Raw genomic sequence first — 19,540 nt, forward strand, 5'->3', positions numbered from 1 at the left:
AAGGATACACAGAGAAACCCTGTCTCGAAAAAGAAAGAAAGAAAAGAAAAATCAGACAGAATTCTGCCCCCCCCCCCAACCCCCTGTACCTCTGTGTATCCCTGGCTATCCTAAAATTCACTCTGTAGACAAGGCTGGCCTTGAACTCAGACTAGCCTGCCTCTGCTTGCTGAGTCCTTGGATTAAAGGTGTGTACCGCCACCACCTGGCCAGAAAATTCTTAATATACACTTTCATTAAAGTAGCAGAATATATAATCAATATACAAAAGCCAGTGGCCTTTATGTACACCAAAAATAAACTTGCAAAGTTAATAATAAACTGCTTAAAATTAACATCCTAGGAGTTGTTAATTTCACCAAAAGGGTGAAAGACCTCTATAATGAAAACTTCAAAACATTAAAAAAAAAAAAAGCCTGGTCTGGTGGTACACACCTTTAATGCCAGCACTCAGGGAGGCAGAGGCAGGAGGACCGTTGTGAGTTCAAGGCCAGCCTGGTCTACACAACAAGACTAGGATAGCCAAGGCTACACAGAGAAACTCTGTCTTGAAAAACTAAAACAAACAAACAAAAACATTAAAAAAATTTGAAGATGAGGGGAAGAATTTCAATCTTTGTGGACAAACATAATTACACATTGTAAAAGTAGCTGTATTTTTTTTTTTTCAGTGATCTGTAGGATGTAATGAACCCTTACCAAGATTTCAACTGAATTCACAGCCCTAGAACAACATCCACTGAATTCACAGGACTAAAACAAAAGGCACAAAGAAGCAGAAAGGACTCTGGGTAGCCAATGAAACCCAAAACAGAGAGAGCAACGCTGCACTATCATAACACTTGATCTCAACTTATACTACAGAACACAGTAACAAAAACTGTAAGGTACTAGTACAAAACCAGAATTGGAGACCAGTGGAATAGAAGATTAAGAAATAAGCCCACACTACAGACACCGCAGCTATAGACATCTAATTTCTCTTTATTTGTACTTTTCAAAATTATTATTAAAGTTATGCGTATGTGTGTGGGCATGGGTGCAGACATGTGCCAATGAGGGCCAAAGGAGACCAGAAGCATTGGAATCCTCTGGGTCTTGAGCTACAGACAGACAGAAGCACTTACTGCTCCTGCAGAAGACCAAGGTTTGTTTCCAGCACTTACGTGGCAGCTCATAACTGCCTCAATCAATTCTATGAGCTCTGACAACCTTTTCTGGCCTCCAGAAGTGTTGAGGTTGGTCTGGTGCTATGTATTCTAGTGCTAGTTATTGGTCCCCAGGATCTGGTTGCTGCCCAGACCAGTGCATTTTCACATATACCAAGTGATGTTCTGTAAACGTGGCTCAACCATATTCTCTGACTGGTTAAATAAAGTAGCTGACAGCTTACAGGTTGGCAAAAAAAGAAGTAGGCGGGGCTTATGTTCCCAGGCCTGGGGTCAAATGGGAGAAGCCTGAGAGGAAGTCAGAGGAAAGGAAGTCACCATGGGCAGTATGAAGCAAGAGCGGCCATGAGGGCTGGCCTGATGGAACGGAAGCAGTCCAGGCAGGAAAAATTATGGCGGATAATTTGGGGTGTGTAACTGGGAAATAGCAAAACAGCTTATAGGGTTGCTGTCTGCCCTGTTATGGTGCCTTAAAGCTTTTATTAATCTAAAAGGTCTCCCTCTCAATTATTTGGGAACTAGGTGGGGTAGAGAAACCCTCTAGGGTCTAATATCCTTTCTACAACACAAAGATACCATATGTGCACATGATGTGCATACATGCATGTAGGCAAACACATCAAAAGTTTATTTTAAAAAGAAGTGTATTTTAGTGTATTATGTGTCACATTATGTATCAGCTACTATTCTAAGATATAGATGATATAGATATTGATAATCTACATCAATACAGAAAAATAAAAGGAGATTTGTTTCTGATATTTTTAGCTCTATTGCTGATGATATTACAGGTCTATAAATACTTAGGATTAGCCTTTAAAAGGTGCTAATTCTATTCTCTGAGAGTAATGCTAGCGACTATATTCTGACATAGGTTTCTCATGGACCTAAACAACCTCCCACTAAGGGGGCTATCAGTTAAACTCACCCGCCAGCTCCACCCACTGACAAGTACTGGAGTTGTAAACTTGTCAGTTATGGAGGAGAAAGAGGGTATGTCCTTCCTTTTCATGCATAATAAAAACTGTGAGCCACAGGTACTGCTGTGTCTTAAAGTAAAATGTCCTGAGTAAATGATGTAAATCTGGGATCAAACAGTAGCTATAAATCTGCTGCCCTTTGGAGCTCCAGGGCATTGCCTACAGGATGCTGTCCTGGACTCGCTTTGTAGACCAGGATGGCCTTGAACTCACAGAATTCCACCTGCCTCTGCCTCACCGAGGCTGGGATTACAGGTATGCCCCACACCTGGTTCATCTGCTGTTTTTTCTAGACTAGCAGCACTCTTTACAGTGGACATATGCTCAAATACTGTTGTGGGGGCAGAGGATGACACAAACACAATGTATGTTTGAAGAACCTTACCAGCTGGGCCCAGTGGGCCAGGTCCTTAATCCTAGCTACTCAGCAGTCTTGGTCAGGAGGAAAGCAAGGTCATGGCCATCCAGGCCAACCTAAGCCCTGCTTCAAATATTTTTTTTTAAGTTTAAAAAATGGGGTGTGGGTGGGGCTGGAGAGATAGCCCAGTGGTTAAGAGCACCGTCTGCTCTTCCATAGGTCCCAAGTTCAATTCCCGGCAACCACATGGTGGCTAACAACCATCTATACTGTGATCTAATCAGCTCTTCTGGCATGCAGATGGTCATACAAATAGAGCACTCACATAAAGTAAATAAATCTTTTTTTAAAAAATGGGGTGGAGGAGGGGTGATATGGACAACAGATGGACTGCTCAGTGGATAAGACAATGTCTGCTCTTTCAGAGGACCAGGGTTCAATTCCCAGCATCCACACTGCAGCTCACTACTATCTAACTCCAGTTACAGAGCTTCTGATGCCTCTTGAGGTCTCCATGGGTACCAAGCACACAAATGGCCCATGTAAACAGATTCAGGAAAAATATCCTTATACATAAAATCATATTTAAATTTAAAAGAAGAAAAAGAACAAGAAGAAGAAGAGGAGAAGAAGAAGAAGGAGGAGGAAGAGGAGGAGGAGGAGGAGGAGGAGGAGGAAAAGAAGAAGAAGAAGAAGAAGAAGAAGAAGAAGAAGAAGAAGAAGAAGAAGAAGAAGAAGAAGAAGAAGAAGAAGAAGAACTGGATCAGGATTAAGTACTTGCCAATCCTGTGCAAGACTCATGGCTCAAGCCAGGCGCAGTAACACATGCCTGTAATCCCAGCACTCAGGGAGACAGGGGTGGGTGGATCTCTGTGAGGCCAGTCTGCTCTACAGCAGCCAAGGCTACACAGAGAAACCCTGTCACCAAAGGGAAAAAACAAAAACAAAAAAGGACTCAGGGTTCAAACCCTAATGTCATAAAGAATTAAGAAACAGACAAACAAATGAAAAACACTACCCTAGCTTAACTAAAAATCTGCAAAGTAAAGAGTTTTATACAGGGCTGGAGAGATGGCTCAGTGGTTAAGAGCACTGGATGCTCTTCCAGAGGTCCTGAGGTCAATTCCCAGCAACCACATGGGGGCTCCCAACCATCCATAATGAGATCTGATGCCCTCTTTCTGGCAGGCAGGCATACACACAAGCAGAACACTGTATACGTAATAAATAAATCTTTAAAAAATAAGTTGTCTTCAGCTAAAGGTAAATATATTTCAGACTATTTAGATTACAGTTCCTGTGGTAAAATTCTGCTAATATAAATGGTACACTGACTGACCCACATGTGTCTTCATTGTCAGATTTTTATTCAAATTCTTTTAATTATGCCATTTCTTGCATACACACACACACACACACACACACACACACACACACACACACAATTAGTGAGTTATTCTGTATATAATCCACTATGTGGGTTCTGAGGCACAATCTCAGGCCAGCAGGCTTGGAAGCAAGCACTTTTACCTTCATCAACATGGCTTGTAATAGCTTTAATACTAAGAGAAATTTCACAAAAGAGCATAGCCAAGCATACTGATTTCACATTCAGTCTATCAGGAACAGAGCAATAATCTAAATACCCATCAGGTGGGAACCAGCTAAATTAACTATAACATTAATATGCTGGGCCACCAAGCAATTTGTCCAAAAGAGGCAGACTTATATATGGATATAGAAGGTTTTTTAAAAGAGGCAGAACAATGGGTATAATATTTGAGTGTTTGTATAAACACACACATACAAACATGACTAGAAACACTGTATGGCTCTAGGAAGCACACTGAAGGTCTGAGGAAATAGCAAGTGGAAGAAGCTTCTGAATACTTCCCTGATGTGCATGTGTGCATCTCTCTCTCTCTCTCTCTCTCTCTCTCTCTCTCTCTCTCTCTCTCTCTCTCTCTCTCTCTCTCTCTCTCTCTCTCTCTCTCTCTTTCTCTCTCTCTCTCTCTCTCTCTGTGTGTGTGTGTGTGTGTGTGTGTGTGTGTGTGAAGACCCTGAGCTTGATACCCAGAAACACACACACACACACATAAAAGTTTAATGATAGAAGTAATCTGCTGCCATCTAATTTGGCATTTCTATATTATCCCAATACCTACTTCTCATGCACTTCATTGATTTGGAACTCATGAGAAATTTTGGTTTCTAACTACTGGCAGCAGGCAGGACTAGGGCCATCTTCCTTTAATTGCTGTCTAGGCCAGCTACTTTGCGGATGTAATGCATGTCTGCTGGCTCTAGACCAGCAGTTACAGAGTTCCTAAAAGGCTCAAGCCTACTTAAGCTCACACTTGCTTTGGCAAAGCACAGGATGAGAAAAGAGCCCAAGAACAACGCTTCCATTTTTATCCACTTTCTTTCTGAAGACCCAGGGAGAGATTCCTTTTACTTCCTAAAATTAACTGTTTGGTGGGTAAAGCATCATCTGGATTATCTTATTAGAAGTCAGAAACATCATCAGAAAACAGTAGCGTCTTGTATGAAAAAGCTTTAACCAGACCTCTTGTTTCACCCCCTTCAGGAGGATGGAGGGGCGTGATACCACCAAAAAAAAAAAAAAAAAAAGCCAACCTCTCCAGTCTCTGCAGAGTGTTTATACAGCTCCGCTCATCTCCAGTGAGCACTGTCTGGGTGCTTTTAAAGTAAAGTCAGGGAGCAAAAAAATGCTATCAATTCTAAAAACCACACTGAAACATTGCGAATGTTGAGTATACGGGAAGAAGCCACCTGCGTACTGTGTCATGAGCATCTGATATTAATTACAGCCAGAACAGCTGAGCTTCCAACTCTGGCTCTGCTATCTACCAGCTATGAGGCTCAGAAAGTTTCCTCATCTACTCAGCGCAGAGTCCTGCTACCGGATGGCGCTGTGGGTATAAGAGATGAGGCAGCCAAGCACCCAGCCTGCTGGCAGGCTCACACGCATGGTCCTCAGGAACCAAATTACTGGAAGGCGGTATATGCCTTCCTTGGACTGAAGAAGGACATGAGGCCAAGACTTTTTTTTTAATTAAGGAATTTTTTTAAAAAATAAATAAAGTCGGGGGCTGGAGAGATGGCTCAGAGGTTAAGAGCACCCGCGGTTCTTCCAGAGGGCCTGAGTTCAATTCTCAGCAACCACATGGTGGCTCACATCTACACTGGGATCTGATGCCCTCTTCTAACACGCAGGTATACATATAGACAGAGCACTCATTAAGTTTAAATAAATAAATAAAGTCAGAACTATACTGGAATCCATGACCAGTGTCACAAATTATGTGGCAATACATCAAGAAAAGGAGGCCAGGGAAGCAGCAGAGAGAGGAGAAACTGGTCCAGGACATGAAGAGAGCTGACTCTGTCAGGCCCCAAAGATCTGGGACAAATCTCACTCAGCACCTGTGGCTCCTCCTAGCAATTCTCACCATGCCCCCCTATCTTAACCCTCTCCTGCCAGGGAGGGGCTGAGCTTCGCTCCCACCCCCAGCTTCTCTTTCCCACCTCAGCCATTTTGGCGGCGCACTCTCTTGGTTTCTGGCTCTTGGCTATAGCTAGCTCTTCATCTTTTGATCTTTGCCTCCTTTTTTCCTTGACTGCTGCTCCACTCTCCTCTTCTCTTCCTCTCCCTGCCCCCCCCCCCCCCACCAGATCCTCTCATGGCCAGGGTCAGTCTGGATCCTTCCAGATGCCTCTGGCTGAACTCTCCCCATCACATCTATAATAAAACCCTTCTCAACCACAACTAGGAGTAGTCATGTCCTTATTTTCCTTCAGCCTCCTCCTTCAGCTCGCAAACAAAGGTTGGGGCTTACCAAGATTCGGCTGGGACACTGCCATGGCCCTCTGTGGCACCGATGTGGAAGTGACAGCAGGGTGGAGGTTCACATGATTCAGGGGCTGATTCATCACCTTCCTAGGGTCTTGCCAGGTGGTGATTTTTTCTATGTGACTAAAGGAAGGAAAACAATTAATTGCTTGTTTAACCATCAGTATTGTCATCAACAACACCAGTAACATTGTCTCAGTGATACGGTTCTTCCCCTTGGGTCAGCTTACAAGTGGCTGACAGATTGCTTATGGTTTTACCCAGTGACTTCCCTAGTGCATTTGGCCCTGCATTCTGCTTGAGCCACAGCAAGGACTGCAGAGACTTTAACCCAAGGAGCTTACACACATCAGCACCTTAACTGCTTCCCTGCCCCCTCCCAATTCCCCATTCACAAATGCCACTGGAGAGCAGAGCCCGCCAAAAGCTGGTCCCATCTCTGTTCCCAAACCATGTCATAGATCATCCTTTTTTTTTTTTAATTCCCTTTACATCTCCTCTGGCCCCACCCTCCCTCCCTCTTCCTCTCTCCCCCACTCCTCTGGTCCTCAGAAAAGGGGAGCCCTTCTCACCTACCATCTGACCCCAGCCTATCAAGTCTCATTTGGACTACCTGCATCCTCTTCCTCTCACAGACCTGACCCACTCCACCAAGCTCAACCCTTAGTGCATGGATGTGGGTAGATGGGCATAGTTTAAAGTGGAGTAAATTCATGCAGTACCCCGGCTTTGCTTTATATGGTACCAGAGATCTTCTATATCCATTAAAGACAGTAAACTACGATATTTAAAACTGAAATATTATCCCTTTGTTCTCATCTTAGAACTAGGTTTGCCTTTCCTGCCAAATCCTATTTAGACATTTCCGGAGTATCAAAAGGAATGTTACTGCTCTTTCTTTTAACCACAACTGAATTTTGAATAACAAAGGTATTCTTATTTTTAGTATAGGAAATTATAATAGCTCTCTGGGTTTATGCTAGGTTTAAAAGTTTCCTTTCTATAAAGTTGCATTTAGTTTGGTTTTCCTCTTCCTTTTCTTTTCTCTCTTCTTTGTTTCAATTTCATTTTGTCATGCCTCCCACCCCACCCCACCCCACCCCCACTGCCCCCCAGTCACCCCAGTTAAATGCTTCTTCCAAGACTAGGATGTATTACCATGGGTAACCCTTCCATTGCCTAGAGCAAAGGCATAGATGTTGTTTTAAGAGCTTCAAATTGAATATGATTTTTTAAAAATGAATAAACATAAACCAAGGGCTGAGTGCAAGTGTGCCTCTGTGCTGGGCATGGGAAAGGAGGGCTAGGGTCAGGCTTAAGTTTGCTTACTGAATGTCAAACTCAGCAGTCATCTCAATCTTTAAAAACAAAAAAAAAGTCAGCAGTGAACTAGAATAATAAAGAAGGGTTATGTTCAGCACTCAGGGAAGCAGAGGCCGGTGGATCTTTGTGAGTTGGGCCAGCCTAGTCTACAAAGCAAGTCCAGGACAGCCAAGGGTACACAGAGAAACACTGCAAAAAAAAAAAAAAAAAAAAAAAGTTATGTTGTAAAAAGCAAAAGAATAAAAAGACTAAATTAAAGAGCTAAGAATCATTTCACTAATCATTAAAACAAAACAAAAACAAAGAAAGACAGTATCATTTGTTATGTCTTCTGTTTGTTGACAGCCTAATTCTGTTTTAAAACTTGAACAAAATCTTTTAGTCAGCCTTTGGACATGAGGAAACTTGGCCCCAGGGTTCTTTGTCACAAGCCTTCAGAGTAAGGAAGCAACTGACAGAAATGAACAAAATTACTGACAAATCTGAACTAAATGTCAAATTTCCTTTGGCAAAGTGGACACGCGCGTGCGCGCGCGCGCGCACACACACACACACACACACACACACACACGAGGAGGACCCCAAAGCTCCACAACTCCTGCAAAGCTGGCCATGGCAGTCTCTATCTATAATCACATGCTCTAGAGGCAAGACAGGAGGTAGAGAGACGGAATCCCTGGAATGTGGCTAAATTGGCCCACCCAGCAGCAAACAACCAGAGCCAGTCCACAACAAAATAAAACAGTCAGAAACTTAAGGCAAGGAGCTGAAGAGATGACTCAGTGGTTAAGAGCACTGCCTGCTCTTCCAAAGGTCCTGAGTTCAATTCCCAGCAACCACATGGTGGCTCACAACCATCTATAATGGATCTGGTGAGATCTTTTGGCACACAGGTGTACATACAGGCAAAACACTGAATACTTAATAAATAAGTAAATCTTTAAAAAACAAAAAACTTAGAACACCTGACTACCACGCGCTCTCATGCCACAAATGTGCATTCTTCCCCTACCTCACTCCCCCCCAAGAGTTCCAAGATAGGCTTGTCCTAAATATTTTCTGTTCCGGTACCATAAATCCTTCTCTGTGAACTGTTCTAAAATGCCAGCATCATGAATACTGATGCTATCTGAGAATCATCCTAACAAACCCAGTCTACCCCAGATAGTGAGATAAGCGAATATACTGGATTTGTTGACAGCAATGGGTCACTGCTGTCATCAGACATATAAGGGTGAAGTTGAATGATTATCATAGCAACTGAAATGCTACATTTCCCAAATACTGAGCCCCAGTATCCCCACTTCTAGACAAACCAGTGATGGCTTATCAGTGTGGTAGGACACAGAAGGCCCTATGCACAAACCTAGCGTATGAAGTGGTAGCTAAGGCTAAGTTGCCTAAAGAGCATCCACAGTGCTTCCCAGCCTCCATTCCATTCCACAGACAACATCCTGATAGGCCTGACCCCAAAGATAAAGGGCTCACCCAAAGACTTAAGGTCATGAAACTCGCACAGTGTCCTCATAGCCTCTGCAGCCCACATTTCCAAATCTACAACCATCATATTTATTTATTTATTTATTTATTTGAGTAGTTTTATTCCCAGATCTGCTAATTATGCCATTCACTGTCTTCTCCAAGACTCAGGAGCCTTACTTGCATGGGAAGCATGGAAGAGGGGCCAGCCTGGTCTACAAAGTGACTCCACGACAGCCAAAGCTAACACAGAGAGATCCTATCTCCAAAAACAAACAAACAAACAAACAAACAAACAAAAGATTTGAAAACTAATTTCTCCTATTCTTTAAGTGATTTAGAGCTTTCAGCTTTGGCTACCCTCACCCAGATCCCAAACCCAAAAGATGCTCTTCACTTTTTCATTCCACTGTCTCATCTCAGCAGCCTCTATTAATATGACTGAGTCACTTCCTGCCTCCTGTTTCTCAGTGTGACCATGCTGTTTGCCAAGAGTGAGCATTAACTAGACTAATCCCGCTTCCATGCTGCTCCCACCTCCTTCCGGACTTTATGCCCTTGCTGGGCCCACTTTAAGAAAAGTCCTTCTATTTAAAAAGCATAATGTCTTGTGAAACTCAACATCAACACATCTATATATTCTTGTATTCCATTTTCCTGTTTTAAACATTCTATAAATACTTGCTATTTTATTTTCAAACATAAAAGGGGGGGGGAGTTAATCACGTATGGTGATGTATTCAAATAATGGGGTCACTTGTGAGGTTTTGTTTGGTTGGTTTTTCCTATATAAATGGTTTTATGCATTACAGGTTTTTATCACTGACTCGATTGTTTCCATAAGAGGCCAAGACTGAAATACTCATGAAGGCACACAAAAAAAGGAACAAAGGAAAACTAATGCACCCATATGTAGGTTACCTGACACAAGTTACTGAAGAGTAACTGCAAGAAATAAGTCAGTCACGCTCCACATCAGTTGTTTTCACCCTTTCATGATGCCCCGCCCCCAGCCTCGTCCTTCACTGCATCTTAATCTGGGGAGTAGTCATGTCTTTCCCAAAAGTATTAAGTTCTTTTAAGCACATAATTAATATAAAGATATTTTTAAAATAGGGATGAGAGCCAGGTGTGGTGGCACGTGCCTGTAATCTCAGCACTCCAGGAGGCAGAGGCAGGTGGATTGCTGTGAGTTCGAGGCCAGCCTGGTCTACAAAGTCCAGGACAGCCAAGGCTACACAGAGAAACCCTGTCTTCATATCTTGAAAAACTTTAAGGTGGGGCGGGGGGGGGGGCGATTGTTACAGAAATTTAGAAATCCTCATAGCACGGGCAGAGACTTCGGTCTTGATATCCTCCCTTGGAGCTGGGAGCGGTGGCGCGTGCTTTTGATCCCAACACTCCAGCCTGATCAGGGTCAAGCTGATCTCTCTAAATTCAAGGTCAGCCAAGGCTATTTAGAGAATCCTTGCCTCAAACAAACAAAACAAGACAATAAACAAACAAACAATTAAGTTCCCTGCTTATTTTCATGGCCTTCTGGTGTTTACAAAGCATAGCAGTTCCTAAGAGGAAGGAAAACTTTTCTTGACAGTCAAAAAACTTAAAACAAAATCCCTACAAAGGTTTCCCATGAGGGGCCTGCAGCAGCCTGTGGTGGAAAAGGCACCCATGATAAATATGAAGGAGTGGCCTTTCTCTTTCCTTGCCTGGCCAGATTAGTATAGGCTTCCGGCCCCAGCAGGAGTTTGCTCCAGAACTGGCTGGTCACCAAGAGCAGCAGCTCCAAGAACCTGGGCTTGGCCAGCAGGCCTCTGAGAAGACCCTTGACTGGAAAGGAGGGCTACTGGAAACCCCGATACGTCAAATCTTCTTTCCCCAGGGATTAATACAAAGCCCTTTTAGTTAAGAGATATACTTGGTGGGGCAGAGATGAACTGTAAATAAAGAGAGGAAGCACTCTTAGCCTCAGGTGACTACGTAACTCTACAGCTGGCCCCACCCATCAGCCTGGGGGACTGTCACTACCTCTGGTTTTCTCCCAAGCACTGCTATGTCCTTGGACGAGGCATGGCCTCATGGAAGGAAGTCACACAACAAAGACTTTTTGATGCAGAGGAATAATGTATAATGCAGTTTGTATTGCTGGAAGCATATAAAGATATAAAAATGAGAATGATTACAAGTGCCCTTGTCTTTTCACTGCCCTATCCCTTTGCCCCTCTGTCTTTATAACACACCAGGCCTTCATATTATCGTCAGAGTCAGAGTCTCCACCATCAGCAGGCCTCAAAGGGCCTTCCCCCTGCCTCTTTACCCACCACAACCTGGTAAGGTCCATAAAGGGAACTGTTAGCAATGAGGTGGGAATTGGAAAGCAAACAGCATCAAGTCAATCATAATATTATTTTGATGAAGTTCCTCTTTAACCTCCTCCCTGACTCCTCCTTATTTCTCTAAGTTCTCAGATAGGGTTTGCCAAGTAAATTTGACCCACTTATAAGCAGACAACAAATTCTATGCCAGTTTTTAACCCTATACCAGATAGAGAGGCTTGTCCAAACTTTGAAGTTTGACTACTCTTCTAGTCAGAACACAAATCTGCAGCAGCTCGTTTACTTTTCAGAGACAAACTTTACCCATATTCTAATCCAGTTCAACATTCTAGAAAAGCATTCTTACTTAAATTTCAAGAGTTGGGAAACAGCATGGCATTCCATATCTTTGGCTCAGTTCTAGCATTTCTCCAGTAGTGCTATTTTTTGGTCTTGTGGCCTATGACACTTAAGTCTTCTAACAGACACCAAAGGCTTTGTCTTAAACCATAAGAAAAAAAAGGTCGGGCCATGATCATTTTACTGAGTCTCCCAGGCCGGAGCACACACTTTTTTCCTTTAATGTCACCTAAAACCAGAGTGTCATAGAAAATAGATGACAATGGGAGCCCACAGCAGGAGCCACCACTACATAGATGCTCAGATCACGGCTCACGTGTAAACCAGTAGTAACCTGATCCCTATCGATGAGGTAGCTAATGCAGTAAGCTTGCTTTTGAGGTGAAATACACTGACAGTCAGAAATAAAGCATGAGCACCCCACAGGATGAACAACAGAAGCACAGCTTATGTTATGCCGGATCTCTTAAGTGACTCATCTCCCTTCTCGGCTCATTCTTCTTGCTTTCCCTCCAGTTGAGCCTTTGTCCCAGAGCAGATTTCATTAACCATAACTAGCTATAATTCTTCTTATAGTCTGCCTAATCCTATATGACACCATCCTTGCTAACCCAGAATACGAGACACATGGAGGCAAGAATTGGACAACAAATGTGCACAGCTGACATACCCATTATCAGAACAGTCAACGTGTAAATCCCAAGGCTATTTAAATAAAAAAACAATAACACTTGTGGCATACAAGAAAGGTGACTCTTCATACAACAGATATTTGAGTGTTCCCCCCCCCCCCGAAACCACAGGGAATTTGTGGCCCAAAGGTTCCAGCTCAATTTTCACGGCAGCAGCTCATATATATAGATATCACTGCAGAATATGCCACAGGAGTGCCAGCTCACATGCAAACAGGGGGATGTCTGAAAATCTTCTAGTAAAAGATGATATCAAAACAGAAGCATCGCCTCTGGTAATTACTACTGGTGCATGCTTCCAGTCTCTACTATTTACTCTCCACCTCAAAAATGTCAGGGTTTTCTGGAATTCTAAATGAATGGAAGGGACTGTGTTTGTAGCCACTGTGGCTCTAATCCTTGACTTCCATCCTAGCCTTGGCCAGAGCCAGCTGTTTAAGTTAGCAGCGTCAGTGTGCACAGGCCTTGCACTGGGGCCAGCTGTGGTGGTCTGTCTACCTCACATCTTTTCTCCTGAGCTTCACTTGACCTTTCCTTCTCTCTGTTCCCACTGAGCCTACTCAGTCAAGGCAGAAGTATGTCCACTGGCACAGGAAAACAGTGAGGGCCAACTTCAGAGTATCTGTGGTTCCTAAAAGGGTTTATTCACCACTGTTTTGTGCTCAAGGACAGACAGGAAGGAAAGAAACACTATGAATGTACCATTTCTCGGACAAAAGCACTTTGAGAAATGGCTCATCAACCCAGCCCAGCAGTGTCTTTGTAGCAGTGTCATGGCCCTGTCTTTGGAGGGTGATGGGTAAGGCCATAGAGTAGAGACGGACCATCACCTGCTCTAGCTCCCCAGTATCACCCAGGACAAGGAAATCTGACTTTGACTCTGCAAGTAGAGCCAAATTCTTGCTTGACCTCCCTTCTCCTAATTCCTAAGAGGACAAAAAGAAAAGGCCTGGGTGTTTTCATCTGTTTGACTCAAGCCTAGAAGTCCATGGACAAAGACTAGCTACGTAAACAACTTCAATATAAACACCCAGTATTTTCCTTCTCCTCTCACGTTGGGACTAATAATGCCATTAAAAGATGCACAAAGCACTGTTAGGCACTACTGTTGGGACTCAACTAGAATGTAGAAGTTTGTTTCACTCCATTTCCTTGTTTCCAGATGACAATTACAAAATATGTATTTTTAGTCTGTTATTTATTTTCTCAAAGACAAAAGCATGGAATGAAAAGGAGAAGTGGAGAGGTGCTGAGGTGCATTTAGGAAATGGGATGTTTTCCTCCCTTCATTTACTCAATGAACATTTACAGTGGGGCTATGCTGTCTATAGGGAGGGACTCAACAGAAGAACCAGTTTGGAGGTCGGAGGTAAAACACACACAGCAATGAGCTCTGTAGCCCCGCCCCCATGGCCCTAAAATAAAGTTTTGCATATGTAGAGTGGAAATTACCACAGAAAATTCTTTCAGTGCAGAGGCTGCTAAAGCTTAGTGTACAGCCATGTTACCTTTCAGACAGTACAATGAAGCCATCTCTTCCCAGGGTTAGGACATGTATGGTTTCTGTGGCCCAGCATTAGATGAAGCTATTCTACACCCAACAAATTCATATGCTGAGGTCTCTTAGGCATGGAGTATTGAATTCATACCACTTAAATATTTAGATGCTATGTGCCTACAGTTTGTGAGTACTCAAAAGATTGGTAAGCCAAGGGTGGGGGGTGTGAGAAAAGTGAAAATAAGTGATCGTAGCAGGCGAAGAGCTATTGTTTTAAATTATAAATGGCCCAGAGCCTGGCATTCTGTCTCAAAGCTTCTTGTTTGATACACCAGCCATTCTGCCTACATCTGGAAAGCAGCTCAGTTCGTTTTAAAGCCACTGAGCTAGGATAAATGCTTAAACACTTTGAAAACTGTTTTTCCAGGCTCTCTGTGTCTGACACATGTTTCTCTGTGCTGTTTTTCCAGTTGTTCTTAAGTGGAACACTCATTGACCCAAAGCTTGGTTGCTCCCAAACGGCTCCGAAGATCAAATGACTCCAAGTTGGGCTACGGCTATTCTTCTTCTCCTTTCTAATTGGGCCAAATGAAGTAAATGCCGCTTGGCCAGAAAATGAGGGCAAAGCTATTTCTAGGCAGAACAGAAAGTAATGGAGAATTAATGTCCTAGAGATTAAGAATGGCAAGACAGCAAGCAAAAGACTGGCTGCCCTTAGCCTACCTGAGCTTCATTCGACCAAGGGAGCATGCTCTGCAAAGCCCAAGTTATATTACAGGAGTCAAGAGGACCCCAGGAGTATACTAATGACCTCAGAGGAGCTCCCTGCCCCTCCTTCCCTTCCTGCCTTCCCGGAAGCAGGTCACAGCAGAGACAGACCTCTACCTCCTCTGTACTCTCTTCCTTAACAAACCACCTCCTTTCCTGTACTATCCACGTACAATGAGCGAGCTGTTTAGAGACACAGGAACCCGGAAGCATCAGCATCTGCCCTCTGGACTGACATCTGTACCAATCATGATTGTAAAACCCCAATTTCTTTTCTGTTAGTAAGTTGCTCATCTACTCATGTGGGGAGATCTGGGCCCTTTGTGTTATCTTCGGTTTCTTTCCTCCTTTAATTCTAGGAAGATGAGCCACAGGCTCTGGCTGTCTGACCCACTTTCTGTTCGTGTTCTCAAGGCATAAGACAACAACAAAAAGGCTGGCATGAGCCCCAGAGTCAGAAGGCAGACTCAAAGTGCTTTCCACAGCCACAAGCCCATTTTGTAAGAAGTAACTAGGAGGGTCAAAGACCAATGCCAAAGCACTGAAATGGTGATACTAGACTTCTGAGGTAGAGATCATACCACTAGGGATCTTAAAAGCATCGTAAGGTTTCCTGTCCTTCAGCAGTGCCCGGGGCCAAACCTAGGGCTTCATGCTTGGACCAGAACACAGGCCCTCTGCAAGAGCAAAAAGTGCTCTTCACAGCTGGGTCATCTCTCTAGCCTTGTGTCACATTTTGAGTAAGGTAAAAATGGTATCTCAAAAGCAGCTTTAATTTGCATTTCCCTGAGGCCAGTAATGTTACATAGTCTTGTCTTTCCAAGTCAGACGGTAGCCTGGGTTCAGCTTCTGGAGGTCCCATTTCTCTCTGGAGCAGCTTAGAGCATTCAGGGCGAGGTCTGTGTACTAGGCAAGACTCCTAGTCTCAGGGGGTGGCGTGGGGGGTGGGAATGAGTTTTACAGTCAGCTCTTTTAAAATGAGACTCCTGGTATCAGACAGCAGTAGAAACTTGGGAGTTCCAAAAGCCTGTCATAATACCAAAAGTGTTACAGCCCTTTGTCAGCTGCCATGCTAAGCAAGGCACAGGGTGTGGCAGGCCCGGTAAGTGCTTTGCCAGCAGCCAATCAGCACCCAGCTTGATGCGATGGGGTAGGCTTCAGCAGCTGCCATCCCCAGAATAAATGAGTCTCAGAGGCTCGTGGTGGAGGAATAGAATGAGACAGCAAGCCTTTATTTTCATGAATCAGCGAGATTATAATCCTTGGGCAGTGGGAGGGGCTTCAAGGGTGAATAAGTTTGAGTCCCTGGGACTAGTAGTGCCAGGGATAGTTAACACACATGTAAAAATAGCCCTATCATAAGAGAGAAAAGTAGTACTTAATTATCCTGTGGGTAAGGAAGAATCTCCAGGTACAGTTAAATGGCCATTGGTTGAAAGCCAAGACACCAAGACATCTTATTAGCACAGGGTGGCTATCTCCAGGAATCCCCAGGTGCTTGCTGAACAGGTTTCGTATCAGGAAAGAAACCTGTAATATTCCCTGAGGACTATGTGGTGCTCCTTAGGGCACCTAGGGTTTCCCAAATCAGGCAAAGAGGGAACCCCACTGAGAAAGGGAATCCATTGGCATATATTGAGCTCAGAGGCTATCTGGAAATGCCAGACTTCCACCTCAATAGCAGCACTCCACATAGCCTTACATATTTATTATTCGTTTGTATTTCTTCTTTGGAGAACTGTCTATTCGTTTCATCAGTCCAAGCTGAGTGTGGTGATGCACACCTTTAATACCAGCACTCAGGAAGCAAAGACAAAGGCATCTCTGTGACTCTGATGGCTAGCCTGACTTACATAGTGAGTTCCAGGACAGCCAGGACTACACATAGAGAGATCCTGTCTCAAAAGTCATTCATTAGCATATGTGTTGACGGGTATGTGTTTACCTTTGCAGTTCTTTGTAAATTTTGGCTATTAGCCCACTATCTGAGGCATATAGATTGTAATTTTTTTCTCCCATCCTGCTGGCTGTTTGCTCTTTTAAATTTCTTTTGCTAAAGGAAAGCATTGTACTCACAGAGGCCCATCTCTTGATCCCTAGGGCTAGACCCTATGCTGCAGGAGGCCTGCTTGGCAAAATTCTTGCCTACGCATATCTTGAAAGCCCTGCTACCAGGCTGGTCTACAGAGTGAGTTTCATCACATCTACATAAACCAAACTAAAACATTCAATCCCCAGGAAGGGCTTACAAGAACCATGACTGACAGCTGGTGAGAAACACAAGGAAAAGCCTAGCATTTTCCATCAACATCTGGAGAGAGGGGGACAGTCTTGGGGACACAGCCCTTATCCTATAAGATGGGACAGTTTCTAATAAGATAGTGCGAGGAGTTTGTTTGCTTAGAAGGCTATGATGTATCAGGATATAGAGTGAATAAATAAATTAATTTTTTAAAAAGAAAGAGGGGGAAAAGGAAGGGAGAGAGAGAGGAAGAAGGGACAGAAAGAGGGAAGGAGGGAAGGAGTGGCTGTAAATAAGATAAAACATTGACACTGTAAGCACCTGTGTCTCTACTGCTGTAAACTGATGTGTTTAACTGAAAAGAAGGAAGAAGAGGAGGAGGAGGAGGAGGAAAGGAAGACATAGTTTGTGAGGCTAAAGACGAAATACAAGGCTTCTTCATGCATGCTAAGCAAGTGACCTACCACTGGGCTACACGCCCTCAGAACTGACTTAAATTATAGGATAAGCTGGTGGTCTGCTGGAGAGTCTGCCACCAGAAGTGGCGTTGTGGATGCAAAAAGTATGCAAAATGTATCTAAAAAGATAATACTGCAGGCTTACTTCTGCAGTTAAATGTATGTTGGTACAATGGGTAAATACATTATGGTATAGTCCAGGCAATGAAAACCTGAGCAGCTATTACAAATGACAGAGACCTATATATTTTTAATGGAAGGATGTCCATGACCTATTGCTGAGAAAACATAATCCCATTCTGGATAATGGGATACATATGGATGAGGAGGAAGCAAGCTTTTAGACCTCTTTGACTTTTCTTCATTAAAGCATTGTTTTTCTAAATTGGAGGGGGGGGGGAACTGCCCTTCCCTTCCTCCCCTGGACAGCATCCACTGCCATGTATGTTCCACATCTGAATTTTTACTATCTAATCCCAACCGCACAAGAATAATTTCATAGCTATGGGGCTAGAGAAATGGTTTAACAGTTTAAATAACACACTGTTACTGCAGACTATTTCTCGTTGCCCCAACCCAACTCACCCCATGGAGGCACCTGCACTCATGTGTGCGCGCACACACACACTTGCAAACCTTGGGGCTGGAGAGATGGCTCAGTAGGTTAGGACCCAGGTTGGATTCCTAGCACCCCTGGTGATGGCTCACAATAAATAACGTTTTGTTGTTGTTGTTGTTGTTGTGTTGTTTTATGTCTCCGCCGGGCAGGGGTGGCGCACACCTTTAATCCCAGCACTCGGGAGGCAGAGGCAGGCGGCTCACTGTGAGTTCGAGGCCAGCCTAGTCTACGAAGTAAGTCCAGGCCAGCCAAGGCTACACAGAGAAACCCTGTCTTGAAGAAAGAAAAAGAAAAGAGAAAAAAGAAACCTCTCCACAGAGAGTAGGGTTAGCAGTCCAGCTGGTGGCTTAACTCTGGGCTGGAAATGCAACACTGTAACACTTCCAGTAGCGCTCAGCCTAAAAGTATATGGAATCAGAGTCACAAAAGCCAGAAGACTAGCACAAATAAAGAATTAAGAAAAGCAGGAAAACTCTATACCCGCTATCTTGCAGCTGCCTATGGCAACTGCTTGAGTGAGAAGGGAAATCTGATGGAGGTGTCGGTAGCCACAAGCGCAGCCCCATGCTCCGGTAGATCAGGCAAGGACTACCGTTTTATGCACCATCTGTACGCCTCAGGACAATCTGGCATCACGTCCAGCACCTGTCATCCTTGAGCCTGCCAGCTGTGTGGGACTGCTATTACTGTCATCTGCCTGATCCAAGAAGGAGGAGCACATACTTTATCTAGAAAAGTTAGAACTAAAAATATCTTTAGTTTAAAAAAATGTTTCTGTGCATTGGTGTTTCGCCTGTACGTGTCTGTGTACCACGCACATGCCTGGTGCCTACCAGAAGAGGGCACTGGATCCCCTGGAATTAATGTGGGTGCTGAGAACTGAACTCAGGTCCCCTTAAAGAGCAGCAAGGACTCTCCGATTTGGTTTGGTTTGGTATTTTTTCAAGACAGGGTTTCTCTGTGTAGCCTTGGCTATCCTGGACTCGCTTTTAGACCGGAGATCCACCTGCCATTGCCTCCCTCCACCTCCACTCGCAGTGCTGTGCACAGGACAGCAACCACTCTTAATGAAAAAACAAAACAAAAAACTCTCCAGCCTCTTCTATTGCCCTTATGAAAGAGAACACAGGAAGCATGTTTAACTGTGTTTCCTATTTTCCCATCTAACTTTTTCTTTTTCTTTTTTCTCTTATTAAAGGAGGAAATCTACTCTGATTGCTCACTTCTCACCCTTACGTCAATGTTAATTACATACTCACTACAAATACCAGTTTAAATTTAGTCTCATGACTAGCTTCCGGGTTCCTTCTCATGCTACCATGAGGCATATCCGGCCTTCACATTCCTTATACGATTCCCACTGACTTGAGAGGAACCCTGGGCAAGGAGACAGGCCACAGTATCT

The 19,540-nt window shown here is 43.8% G+C and overlaps 1 protein-coding gene across 1 annotated transcript in view; it reads right to left on the bottom strand.

The window, feature by feature from the left end:
• The window catches only part of Wwtr1 (WW domain containing transcription regulator 1), a 122,348-nt gene that overhangs the window by 44,241 nt on the left and 58,567 nt on the right, over positions 1–19,540 (bottom strand). Inside the window, exon 3 of the mRNA XM_051157184.1 lies at positions 6,368–6,504. Coding sequence (XP_051013141.1) covers positions 6,368–6,504 — 137 coding nt within the window. The remainder of the gene's footprint in view (positions 1–6,367; positions 6,505–19,540) is intronic.

Source organism: Acomys russatus, chromosome 15 (genome assembly GCF_903995435.1).
Source record: "Acomys russatus chromosome 15, mAcoRus1.1, whole genome shotgun sequence".
NCBI classification, from domain to species: Eukaryota; Metazoa; Chordata; class Mammalia; order Rodentia; family Muridae; genus Acomys; species Acomys russatus.